The 13581-nt window shown below is 41.8% G+C and overlaps 1 protein-coding gene across 1 annotated transcript in view; it reads right to left on the bottom strand.

The window, feature by feature from the left end:
- LOC145417510 (dnaJ homolog subfamily C member 5-like) overlaps positions 1-13581 on the bottom strand; it is a 259223-nt gene that overhangs the window by 207289 nt on the left and 38353 nt on the right. Inside the window, exon 2 of the mRNA XM_080286219.1 lies at positions 1838-1976. Within this exon, the coding sequence (XP_080142345.1) occupies positions 1838-1976 (139 nt within the window). The remainder of the gene's footprint in view (positions 1-1837; positions 1977-13581) is intronic.

The following is a 13581-nucleotide window of genomic DNA, read 5'->3' as shown; positions in this document are numbered from 1 at the left end:
GAGGATTACTGTGTAAAGCAAAATAACCTTTGTGTGCAAATTATTTTGGGAAAAGCTTGGAAACAAACATACTGCACTTACAGGCAGAAGCTTTCTTGCTGTTACCCCTGCAAAACCAGTCCTAACTTTTCAAAAATAATTTTCTCAAAAACAATGAAGGATATAAAAATTTCAATTATATCATGGGCTTCCCTATCTTTTGAGCTACAAAAATGTACATAATTTACATATATGTTTATTGCAATCTCAATCATAACATGTAAAAAGAAAGATAAATCATACTTTTTTTTTTTTTTTTACTCAAAAAGTACTGGGCATATCAAAATTTTGAGGTGACCATAAGCTTGTGAAATTCTGCATACAGAAATGTATTTTGCAAATGCACAAAGTGGGAAAAATTTTGTGCAAGTATGGTGGGAATTTATTAGAGTCTAGGTTTGTGGAACGTATTAAGAATATATGGAGTAGATGGGAAGTTGTTCAATGCTGTGAAGAGTATGTATGAGGGTGCCAAGGCTGCAGTGCGTGTGGATAATGAACTGAAAGGATTTTTCTATTTGAAAGTTGGATTGAAACAAGGATGTGTCATGTCTCCATGGTTGTTCAATCTGTATATGGATGAGGTTATAAAAGAGATACAAGGTACAGCAGTGGATGTTGGAGTGGCCCTAGTGAGAGAGGGAAGTGTTTGGAAACTCCCTGTACTGTTTGCAGATGATACTGTGTTATTAAGTGAAGACGAAGGGGAGATGCAAGGCTTGGTGGATGAGTTTGGGAGAGTGTGTAAGAAACGGAATCTAAAGGTAAATGTATGGAAGCGTAAAGTTATGGTCTTTGAGAGAAGTGAAGTTAATGAGTGTACAGTGAGATTGGATGGGGAGGAAATGGAGAATGTGAGTGCATTTAAATACTTGGGTAGTGTGATGAGTAAGAATGGAAGTTTAGAGGGTGAAGTGCTTGAAAGGGTGCAGCAGGGAAGAAAGGTTGCTGGCTCCTTGAAAGCGGTGATAAGAAATAGGAAACTGAGCATGGAAGTGAAAAAGCTACTAAACGACAGTACTGTTATACCAACTCCAACGTATGGAAGCGGAGCTTGGACGTTGTTGGAGGGACAGAAGTCAAGAGTGAGAGCAGTGGAAATGAGTTATTTGAGAGGAGCATGCAGAGTCACATGGAGGGACAGGCTGACAAATGAGGAAGTGAAGGAGCAGTGTGGTGTGGATGTGGATATTGTAGGAAGTGTTAAAAGAAACACAGAGGATGGAGAGTGAGAGACTGATGAGGAGAGTGTATGTGTGAGGTGGTGGGAGGGAGAGGGAGGGGGAGGCCGAGGATGAGATGGAGGGATGGAGTGGAGAGGTATATGAGCGAGAGGGGTGTGAGCTGGGAGCAGGGCAGTGAAATGGCGGGGGACAGAGCGACATGGAGGTGATTTGTTTGTGGCCACCCCTTACGAGATTAAGGCATCTGGCACTAGATAGATAGACAGATGGTTTTCTCCTACAAAAGGTTCATTCTTACCTCATTTCTGAACTTTTTTTTTTTTATTTTTATTTTTTTTTTATAATATAGTATAAACATCAGCAAAGATGATGGGTTACTATCTACAGTATAACAATAGAAGCAACTTTCCCAAGGTAAATTTGGCCATGAAATTTTTTTTCCTTTCTGAGCAAGCAGAGGCTGCATAAGCAGGGTTTTGGTTTTGTTCTCGGCACAGAAACCCATTGGAAACTTACTGTGCATGAAAGGGTTTATACTGACTATGCTCAAACTTTTGCTCCAAAACATACATAACCAAGAGTGTGAAGTCACTTGCAAAAAAACAGCAACCTACCTTCTCTGCAGCTTCTGGATTGTCAGGGTTCTTGTCAGGGTGGAACTGCAGGGCCAGTTTACGGTAGGTCTTTTTTATTTGGTCTGTTGTGGCATCCTTCGGTACCCCCAACGTCAAATACAGAGAATCACCAGTTGTCCTGGAGTAAAAAAATAAAATTACACACAATACAGTACACCCATACCAGTACTAGTTTTTACTCTTCCACAGCTATTGGTACAATTGGCCATTTTATTCACACTAGCACCTGATGATTTAATTAACCCTAGTTCAGTAGCGTCGTCCGGGATTCCGAATGTAGGCCTACTTTGCGTCGTGGAGGAGACATTCCAAGGCCTACGGCGCTCAGCTGCCATGACATTTCAGTTTGTACTCTGTCCTGTGTGTGTGAGGTGTGTTTGTGTTGCTCCTGTTTTTTCTCATCTGCTTTAGCCAATTGTCCGGTATTCCGTACAACGCTATTAAAATAGGACCTTGTGAGTGTGCCTACGAAACATATACAGTACTGTAAAATGTCGAATTTTGTCTAGGGAGGCTGGAGCATATCGGGGGATGTCTGGACTTCATGTGTGGCACAAGTCACCACCATCAGGCAACAATGTGGCTGGCAGTGGTGAAAAGATTACAAGGATGTAGCATTGTTTGTCATTTTTACACATTTTTTGTTTTATTTTTTTTTATAATGTTGTTATAGTTAAATACATTTAGTTCACAGTTCCTAGAGTTAAGATTAGCATCTAATTTAAGTGAAAATTTTTTTAAATAAACTGTACCATTCCTATATGTATATTTCTACCCCCAAAGTTTGTCCGGGATTCCGGACATCGCTAAAAGGCACGTGATGCTGACAACGCTAATATTCCAGGATTAAGCAGAGAAAAATCCTGCAGTATCAAAGGACTAAAAACTATTCTGAATAACCAATTTCCTGCTGCAAATACACTCCAGTGTTACATTTCATAAAATACCAGATGATTATCCTGGGGAGAGAAAACCAAATGTAGCTGAAAGGTTACCCATCTATATACAGTATCTTGCAGATGCCATGCCTCTCTCAGAGGCTGACAGAAGAATCTCCAAGCTCCTCTGTCCTTGCATAGCCTCTCTTCTTCCATTCCCAACTCACTCATAACATCGTCAATTCTCTTCTCACACAAAAGGAGATCTTCCTCTCATAACATCACCAATTAGCTTACCTGAAACCACTACTCTTTGTATTTATTTGTTGCTATGTCCGTACCACCGCTGTGTGTTTACCTTCACTACCATTCATCAAACTGTATGTCTTAGGGGAAAAAAAAATAAAATAAAATTTGCGATGGGAAAAGCATGGTGCTGTGCACATTACATGCTGCAAGTAGTGGTACTACCATTACCACTTCTTGGATCAAAATGTAATGCCAGTAGCACTACACTAGTTTTTGTTTCTTAGGAAAATAGTGGATTACTGCTACTCTAGTGCCTATCACTACTTTACATGCAATTAGATTTATTTAGATAAAATTTCTGTACCAATTATATAATGGCACATTGTACTGATGCTTATACTGTATCAGAAAGTATATACTGAATATCCCAGATTAAAGTTATGGTTTTCATTTACTGAAACTATCTATCCACTGCCAGACGTCATAATCCCATTACGGGTGACCGACTGTCTTTGAGTTAGTGGCTTTCAGGAGAGAGGCACTAACTCTCTGCCAACCAACTAGTTAACATGTAAGGAACATGTGTGGGTTGGTTATATGGTTACCACTCAGCACTGTAAATGGTTTCCTGGCTTACTGGAAACCATTTGGCTTGTCAATGTAAAGCCATCTGAAAAGAAATGAAGAGTAATTTTATGTAACAGGAAAGATGGGAGAAATAAGACGACACATGGCAGACACAGAAAAACTGTGATAAAGGTGAAGAAGTAGGCAGCACTATCAAGTGGGTGGATGATGGCTGCCACCACTTACCACACACTGAAACTCAAGTACCATAACATTTTTATTATATATAAATCTTCAATAACATATGTGGTGTGGTGGATAGGGGTGCCCATCATCCACTCACTCAATGTAGAGATGCCATATGATCTCTACAATAAGTGACAAGCCAAATGGTTTCCTGTACCCACGAAACCATTTACTACGCTGGATGGTAACCATATAACCAGGGTTTTTGGCAGGGTTTAGTGTCTCCCAGATTCCCCTATCCAAAATCACTTAATCATGGCAGTTGTTTCAGAGAGCTTCGGAGGGCCCAATACCTGCCCAGGGCCCCAACAAAATGGGCAGACTAGCACGGCCATGTGGAATGTGAAGTGTGAATGAGGAGAGCAAGAGGGTGGAAGTGGTGAATGTGCTCAAGAATGCGAGATATGCCATGATGGCACTGTGTCAAATGAAGATGAAAGGGTTGTGAAGCGGAGGAGTGGGAGGGTGTGAAATGAGTAAGATCGGGCATGAATAGGCGAGGAAAGTGCAGGGAAGGAGTAGCTTTGTTGATGAATGAGGTGTGGCAGAGTGGAATGAGAGACTACAAATGTGTCAGCTTGCAGTGTATGTATGCCAAGTTCAAGTATAAGAAGGTGAAAGTGGCGGTGATTGTAGCATATGCACCATGTAAGGACAGGAGTGAGAGAGAGAGAAAGGTCTTAGAATGAGCTGAATGAAGTAGTGGGAGAAATGCCCAGGAGCTATAAGGTAATTGTAATGGGCGATATGAATAGAAGAATAGGCACTGGTCCTGAGGATAACATAATGGGTTGTAATGGAGTACCAGGTGAAAATGATAATGGGAAGTGACTAAAGAATATGTGTCAGGAGAGGAGGTCGTGCATTTTTAACTCGTATTTCAAACACAAAGATGCACATAAATATACAATGTATAAAGGGCATGGGGATAGAGATGAAAGAAGCCTGATTGATGTCGTGCTCGTAGAAAGGTCAATGACGGGAATGGTTATTGATACGAGGGCCATGAGAGGACAATGTGGAGGTCTGTCAGATCATACGATTGTGGTATGCAAGATCAAGCTGAGAGGAGTGGGGTGCATCAGGAGATAGAGGAGCAGTCAGGGAGAAAGACTGAAAGTTGAGAAGCTGAGAATCAAAAAAATTGCAGATGATTACATGACCAAAGCAGGAGGAGGAGTTAAAAGTGAATTGGAATTAAATGGATCTGGACAGCCTGTGGAATGCATATAGGGATTGCTTATCTAGGAATGCTAAAGTGGTGTGTGATGTGGCAGGAATAACAACAAAGAAGAAAGGTACGGTAAGGTGGGATGATGAGGTTAAGAGAGCAGTGAAGGAAAAGAGGAAGAAGTGGCTAGAGTGGTTACAGGACTGGGGTTCAGTTGAAATAAGAACTGAATACGGGTATATTGAGAGCAAGAAGCATGTAGAGACTAGTGAAAGGGAAAAAGGAGGAGGTAAATGATGATCTAGGAAGAAAAATGAATGCAAACTACTCTGAAAATAGGAAGTTATTCTGGAAAGGGGGGTGCAAATGTAGAAGTAAAAGCGGAAAGAAATGTGATGGTGTGAAGGATGTAGGTGGCACATTATTAACCCATGGGGATGAAGCAAGGACCAGATGGAAAGAATATTTTGAAAGTCTGATGAATGGGAATAGAAAGAGCAGAGCACCTGTGAACATGACTGGTTTTGGGGGTGTACAGAGAAGGAATGCAGTGCCAGGAAACGTAACACTAGCACAGGTGAAGAGTGCTGTGAAGCAGCTGAAAAATGGGAATGTAGCTGGGGTTAATGAGGTGTATGCAGAGATGATTAAGTGTAGTGGAGACAGTGGAATGAAGTGCTTGTTGGAGATATGTAAGAAGGCATGGATGAGTGAAACTGTGCCAACAGAGTGGAAAAAGGCTATGATTGTACCCCTGTACAAAAATAAAGGTGAGTGAATTGAGTGCAAGAATTATTGTGACACAAGTTTACTGAGTGTGGTGGGGAAGGTATATGGAAGAATTAATATAGAGAAAGTAAGGGAGATATCAGAAATCCTAGTGAGTGATGAACAGGGTGGCTTTAGGAGTGGAAGAGGATGTGTGGATCAAATATGTGCGGTGAGACAAATAGCAGAGAAGGCTTCTGAGGAAGACCATAACGTGTGTACTGTATTGCATTCATGGATCTGAAAAGAGCATGACAAGGTGGACAGAGAAGGGTTGTGGAAAGTTTTGCCATGTACAGTGTAGATGATAAGCTGTTAGGTGCTGTCAAGAGTTTTTATGATGGTGGTGAAGCATGTGTAACTGTTAATGGGCATCTAAGTGAATGGTTCACGATCAGTGTGGGTGCGTGACAAGGTTGTGTGATGTCCCCATGGTTGTTCAATATATATATATGGATGGGGTGATGAGAGAAGTAAAAACACGAGTAACAGAGAGGGGAATGGTGTCGGTAATGAATGGTGATGGATGGAATATCTCAAATTTGTTGTAAGCTGATGATGCAGTACTGCCTGCAAATACCGGACAAGAACTTGGTAGGCTAGTGCAGAGTTTTGCTGATGTTTGTGAATGTCGTGCCTTGAGAGCAAATCCAGAAAAGAGTAAAGTGATGGTTACTGAGAGAGAAGGTGATTCCCAGTGCAATGTTACAGTGAATGGAGAGAGACTGGAACAGGTGAGAGTTCAAATATCTGGGTACAGTGATAGAAAAAAGAGAGAAAAATGTGCAAAACAAGTGGAAAGTAGAGTGACACAAGGAAGAAAAGCAGTTGGTGCAATGAAGGCCTTGATAAGAAACAGAGGCTTGAGTGTTGCAGCTGCAAGAGGCTTACATGAAGGAGTGTTCGTGCCAACTTTAACATATGGATGTGAGACTATGGTGCAGCATGAAAATGAAAAGTCAGGAGTGAGAGCAGAGGAGTTGAGACTGCTGAGGAATGTATGTGGAATACATAGGGCTGATAGGATATAAAATAATGTGATTCGAGAAAGATGTGAAGAGAGTGTACTAAGATGGTATGGTCATGTGGAGAGAATGGATAACAACAGAGTGGTGAAAAAGGTATATCTGAGTGAATCTGAAGCAGGGAGGAGGCAAGGTAGGCCAAGGAGAATGTGGAGAGATATGGTGGATGAGTGTGTGAGGAAGAGAGGTTTGGAAGTCAGTGAGACTAGGGAACTGACAAGAGATTGAACTGGCTGGATGAATGTTGTGAGAAGAAGTGCATGATCAGGGATCTGGCACCTCTTTTAAACATGGCAGTGAACCGACTAACTCCATCAAATAAGTTTGTGTGAAGCTACAGAATGTGGTGAATGTTTTTGGCATATTCAATTGAGTCATGATTCTGGGAGCTTGAATGATGAGTGAATGGAAGTCTGGCCCATTGGATTAGGCAAATTTGGGCTGTCTGGACATTGCTACTCCTCACACTGCCCTAGGGCGGGAAAGGAGGTCCGGATGATGATGACGATGAAATAACATACAGTATGTGCTGTATACACTATTAATTTCCTTCACAGAGGATATATGGGCATTAAAAAATAACTAAGCCACATTACCATTACCAAAACTAAATTTAATATATTAAATATCCAAAATATTAACGAAGTATTTAACATCCGCAATCACACTCAGACCTGCATCCAGATGAAAATGGAAATCTGCATCCACCACCACATTTTCAATTAAATCAACATCTGCATCTGCATCCGCATCCACAACTGGTGAATGAGGATGTTGCAGATGTTTAAAACTGTTAACAGTTGGAGGAACCTTGTTAAAGTTGCATCTCTCTCTCCCCCCCCCCCTTTCCATAATACGGCTGCTTCTGGAGTACACTGTGCCTTTCTGGTCATCTACACTGAGGAAAATCATAGATCAGCTAGAAAGCCAGAGCTACAAAACTTATTCCATCCATGAGTAACCTGAGTCATCACGATTGCCTGAGATCTCTGGGACTGTTTCCATTAGAAACCTGTACACTATGAGGTCGGCTGAGTCAAGTGCTGAAAATACTGAATGGGTTTGACAATCCAGATCATAGAAAGATGCTTAATCTCAACACAAACTCAAGACACAAATATGGTTGGAAGCTGGAAATGAAAAGCTTTAACACCAACATACATCCTGTAATCACTTTTCCACATAATGGTCTGCTCCACCTGCGAAAGACTCCCCCATAATTGTTGTTAGGGTAATAGCAGTATGGTTGGCCATTTTAAAAGAAATCTCTTTGGACCCTACTCGCACTAGAATGAGTACATTCCCAAGCAAATACAAGTATCTCCTTACGGTGAACTGCAAGGTCTTTGAGGTACTAATGTTTCCTTGTTAGCATATTGTAAAACTAAGTTTAAAAAAAAAAAAAAAAAAAAAGAGGGGTAGGGAGATTTAATTGAAAGGTTATATTTGCATCTGGTATGTGTAACTTTGTGATAAACATTAAATGTAGTAACTGGCACCAGTCATTATAAGTCCAGTGGTGGATGGGACTTATCATGCTACAGTAACCCCTCGTTATACGATGGGGTTCTGTTCCTGAAAACCCCATCGTATAGCGAGCCCATTATAACATGGAGTCAATGGGGATACGTCCCCAGACCTGCATAAACTCTCACATACACACACCTTAGCATTCACATACATGAAATATCCTTATGTTCAAACATTTAAAGTAACACATTAATAATTAATAAAGAGGAAAAAACATGAAAACTACAGTATACAGTAGTTCTTACTTTTACTGAAGCAAGCAGGGTTGTTCATGTGGTTCCGAGACAGTTCGCCATGAAGTCTATTCGCTGTCAGGCAATTTGCCGTCAAAATATGGACGATTCCCCGTCATTCTATAAACACACTTGTTATTGATTAACTGATACATTCAATCCTCGTAAACCGCGTGTTTATAAGCCACGGATTCATAAACCGCGGCAAAGCAGCTGTCAGACTGCCGGCACATTTAAACCGCTGTTAAGTCATGAAAATCGCGGATCTAGGCACCGAAGTGGGCCTTTTCCGAGGAGAATCGTAAACCACGGCATTTAATTTGATAACCGCGACCTAACAACCAATCACCACCCGTCCCTCGTGGCAAGTGTGCATACTAATGCCGCCATGTTGTTGTTGTCCTGCTCGCCAACCTGCACAGTACAGAGCATCGCCGTGCGGTACAAGAGCTACCTGCCTTTTTTTGTGCACTTTCCCCCCACCTCCTACCTTCCATGGACCCTCCCAAACCCCCGAAGAAGCGCTCTAAGCACTATGGCATCAAGAAGCAGCCACCGTTGTTGTACAGTCAATGTTTGGAGTTCACTTGTCGTGTTGAGAAGGGAGAGAAGTTTGCAAGCCTGGCGAAAGAATCTGAGAGGAACGAGTCAATGAAGCTAAGCCTGAACCACAGCCTGGCCCTTCACACACTGAGGACGCAGATGACGTAGCATCAGTCATCTCTGAGGCAGACTTTGAGGGCTTCCTGAGGGAGGCTGAGGAGCTGGAGAAGGGAGAACAGCATGAGGGAGCACCCCCACCTCATGCTAAGAGGTTCTAAGTTCTTCCCAACACCACCCCACTTCATTCACTTAAGCAATATCGTCATAGGATTAAGGTGAGATCCCTTAACAATGCTTATTTCTATTAAATACATGCACTGAATATTCCTAAATTTGTATGTTTGTGTTTGATGGTGCCTAAATAGGTGTAGGCAGGGTGCTTTGAGGGGTGGTTGGCCAAAGTCCAGACCCTAATTAATTTTTCACATAAGAGTTATTATTTATAAACCGCGGCAGTGGTCCAGACCCAAATTGCCGCGGTTTATGAGGATTGAGTGTACTTTAATAACTAATTTCAGGGGGATCTATTAAAGTCTATGTTCATTCAACAGCGTAGGCTTTGGATATCATTTATAAGCTGCACTTTTGGACAATAATTAACTTGCTTCTACCTCGCTGTAGTTGACTTTGAATTATATTTTAGCATCACCCATAGCTGTCTTCATTCATTTCCATTGGTACTACAACATCCTGGGTATATTTTAAAACATCTTTGAAGAGGTACAAGTACAGTATTCAAAAACCATGTACAGTACTTGCTAAATAAACTTATATGTAAATAAACGACGAGGAATCGTCCTGACAGCGAATTGTCTTGTTATTGTTGTGATAGCGAATTGACCTAACTGCGAATTGTCCCGAAACCTTTATATAGACATACAGTAAAACCTCGATATAAAGGACTTCAGTAGACCGGAATTCGCTTTTATTGGACTTCAGGAGCTACCGGACTAAATTCCTATATATCGGAAAATGTCCGATAAAGCCAGAAGCAGTCCGGACTGCCTGACCACTTCAGTTATTTTCACCACAATAAGGTAAATAAAAGACATGTTTATCAATGGACAGTACTGTATTATTATGTATATTATACCATTTGATTAGTGTAGAGTGGTAGGTGGTGGCGACCATCATCCACTCATGATGTAGTGCTGCCTACTTCTTCCTTAGCCTTTATCATTCTTTTTCTGTGTCTGTCCTCCTCTCTTCCTATTTTTTGCATCTTTCCTGTCTCTTCTTATTGCTTTTCTTTCCTTTATGGGTGGCTTTACATTGAGTGACAAGCCAAATGGTTTCCTGTAAGCCAGGAAACCATTTACAACGCTGGGTGGTAACCATATAACCAAACCATACGTGCTCCCTACGTGTCAACAAGTGGGCTGGTGGAGGGTTAGTGCCCCTCCCCATAAAACAAATAACTCAAAGTCAAATGACCACCCCTTACGGGATTATGGCGTCTGGCAATAGACAGAGATAGAGAGATAGATTAATGTAGTGAAGTTATAACACAGCATATTACTGCCATGGTAGTCAAAACAGTTGAAGAACTGTTCATGCGATCCAGACTAATGTCTAATATATCGGAAAAAGTCTGGATTTGCAGAGGGAAGTCTGGATGTCGCATTTATCGGAATTTTGCATTTTTTGGAATGGTTTGGGCCCCAATTGGTCTGTAATAGTGAGGTCTTACTGTAGTATGAAGATTATTCGTATAATTCCAAAGTATGTCGATCGTTCACTTAAGTTTATTAGGCATTCATATAAATGCTAAAGTCTCGTATGTAGCCTTAGGTTAACCCTTTAACCGAGGGTGTCATCCCAGAATGACATTGCAAAAACTGGACCAAACCGCGGGTGTCATTCTCGAATGTTTATGAATATTTTGAATACCGCGCGTTTTTTCCGTGCGCCAATTGTTTCAAGGGAGAGTAGCTATTAAGTTCTTTCACTCCAGCCGACCCCCACCTCCCCCCCCCCGGGCCCCCACCTTCCACCCCCTGGGCCCCCCACCCCACCCCTGACCAAACACGCATCAGTATCTGTCCAGCTGTGTGAGTGACAACACTGCTGATGTGGCAGTGAAGTGCGGGCAATTACAGTGCCTTTTACCTGCCTCAGTGAACATAGAGTGGGTGTTTATCATATGTGCAGTGTTCATATATGTTTATAGTATTATTATCAGAATGAGGTTGGCATTTGGTAATGGTGTGTGAGCAAAAAATAGTGATTACAACACCGCTGATGTGGCAGTGAAGTGCGGGCAATTACAGTGCCTTTTACCTGCCTCAGTGAACACAGAGTGGGTGTTTATCGTATGTACAGTGTTCATATATGTTTATAGTATTATTATCAGAATGAGGTTGGCATTTGGTAATGGTGTGTGAGCGAAAAATAGTGATTACAACACCGCTGATGTGGCAGTGAAGTGCGGGCAATTACAGTGCCTTTTACCTGCCTCAGTGAACACAAGAGTGGGTGTTTATCGTATATGCAGTGTTCATATATGTTTATAGTATTATTATCAGAATGAGGTTGGCATTTGGTAATGGTGTGTGAGTGAAAAATAGTGATTTTAGATCGCTCACTTCTAATGGCACTGCCCATCCAGTGATAGTCAACGAAATCATGAAACCTACATCATTGCAAAGCCGAAGGTTAGTACTTTCTAATTGTACCTTTTTTTTGCTCTAGATATATTCTGTGCAGAGCTATAAAGGTTTAAAGTTTGTTTACATTTTGGCTGGAACCCCCGCGGGAGAGGCCAGTTGGGGCAAAACAATGCCCGCGGTTAAAGGGTTAAATGATGAAGGAAAGATCGTAAATCGCCTGATTCGCATTTCAATATATTTATATTTTTTCAGTTAATACCCATTATTTGATGCCATATTTCACATTTATTATAAAGACAATAAACCACCATCACTTTTAGAACTCATATAAATAAAAAAACTAATGTACTTGCTAAATAAACTGATATGTAAATAAATGATGGGGAATCATCCTGACGGCAAATTGACTTGACAATGAATTGTCCCGACTCCAAAACTATGGGACAGCAGGAGCCTCAAAGCCTTCACTCATCACTGTCAGAACTGACTGGGTGGGCAGGGCTGGCTGATCAGGCTGGACCAGTGGACAAGTGTGTGTTGTCCAGCACCGACCGTGTGGGGACGTTTGCGTTGCGTTCGCTGTTCACCAAGTCGCGGACGATCCATTGTTGTAGTGAATAGTTCCCATTGTATAGCATGCGTAGGGTACTAAAATGTCGACATCGTATAAGCAAAATATCATATAAAGAGCCATCGTACAATGAGGGGTTACTGTATCATGGTGAGAGATTTTTACCTACAAGTGAGAACATTTATTTATTTACTTATTTAAATCAAATGTTTGTGTGAAAAAATGTATCATAATGTCTTACAAATATTAATAAAGTACCCGGTATGAGGCCAGGCCTGAGTTAAAGGGAGTTCCAGAGTCAGTACAGTAATCTCTCCAATATCTGATATAATACAGCTAAAGGCATGTCTGGGAAGTGGGATCGTCCTGATACTGGGACCCTGCCTCCTGGACTGGTACTTATGGACACTAACACAACCTAACTCAGAAAACCACCTACATAACTCCCTACCAGACATGCATCTATCTATATACCTAGGCTGCTTCCCCTAAGGAAAGGGAGGTAGCCGAGACAGGACGACATACTCCCCATTTACTCATCCATTCAAACACATTCATTCACATCTTAGCCCCAAAGGGGAGAACAGACAGATCCTCACCGCACCACACCGCACAAGGGTCAACTGCACAATGCAATCAGTGACATCCTCAGCAGGGCCCGACAGCAGAGCTGGTTTACCCCTGCCACATCATAACAGACTCATCCTCTTACCGCACCTGACCTGACTAGTTGATCAGACCAAATGCGGGAGAATATCCTCTCAGGGCTGCATCATCACTTATTCATTCACAATTTCTCTCCATTTATTTCTGTCAAGCACAGCCACTCTTCCTTGCTCAACAGACATCTCTCTGGCATCCAGCGCTCTCTTCACACTGTCCATCCATCCTATTCGTGGTCTTCCTCTCAGTCTTACACCTCTCACATCAGATCTAGTTATCTTTTTCACCAATCGCTCATTATCCATTCTCTCCATATGCCCAAACCATCGCAACACCCTCTGCTCAACTCTACCAGCCATCTCCCGAACAACTCCAGTTCTCCTTCGCACTTCATCATTTCACACTCGATCCATACTCGCCACTCCACACATACTCCTCAGACACCTCATCTCCATTACATTCAAACTTTTCTTCTCTGCTACACCCATATTCCATGTTTCAGCCCCATATAATGCAGTCGGTACCACAACACCCTCATACAGCCTTCTCTTTACATCCATTCTAAGCGAACGACATCTAAACACTTTTTTCATTCCTCCCAGCACCTTTC

The sequence above is a fragment of the Coenobita brevimanus genome, chromosome 110 (genome assembly GCF_032717465.1).
Source record: "Coenobita brevimanus isolate Jiangsu-jjx chromosome 110, ASM3271746v2, whole genome shotgun sequence".
Lineage (NCBI taxonomy): Eukaryota > Metazoa > Arthropoda > Malacostraca > Decapoda > Coenobitidae > Coenobita > Coenobita brevimanus.
Note: the sequence above shows the minus strand (reverse complement) of the source record. Positions and strands in the feature narration are given on the sequence as shown.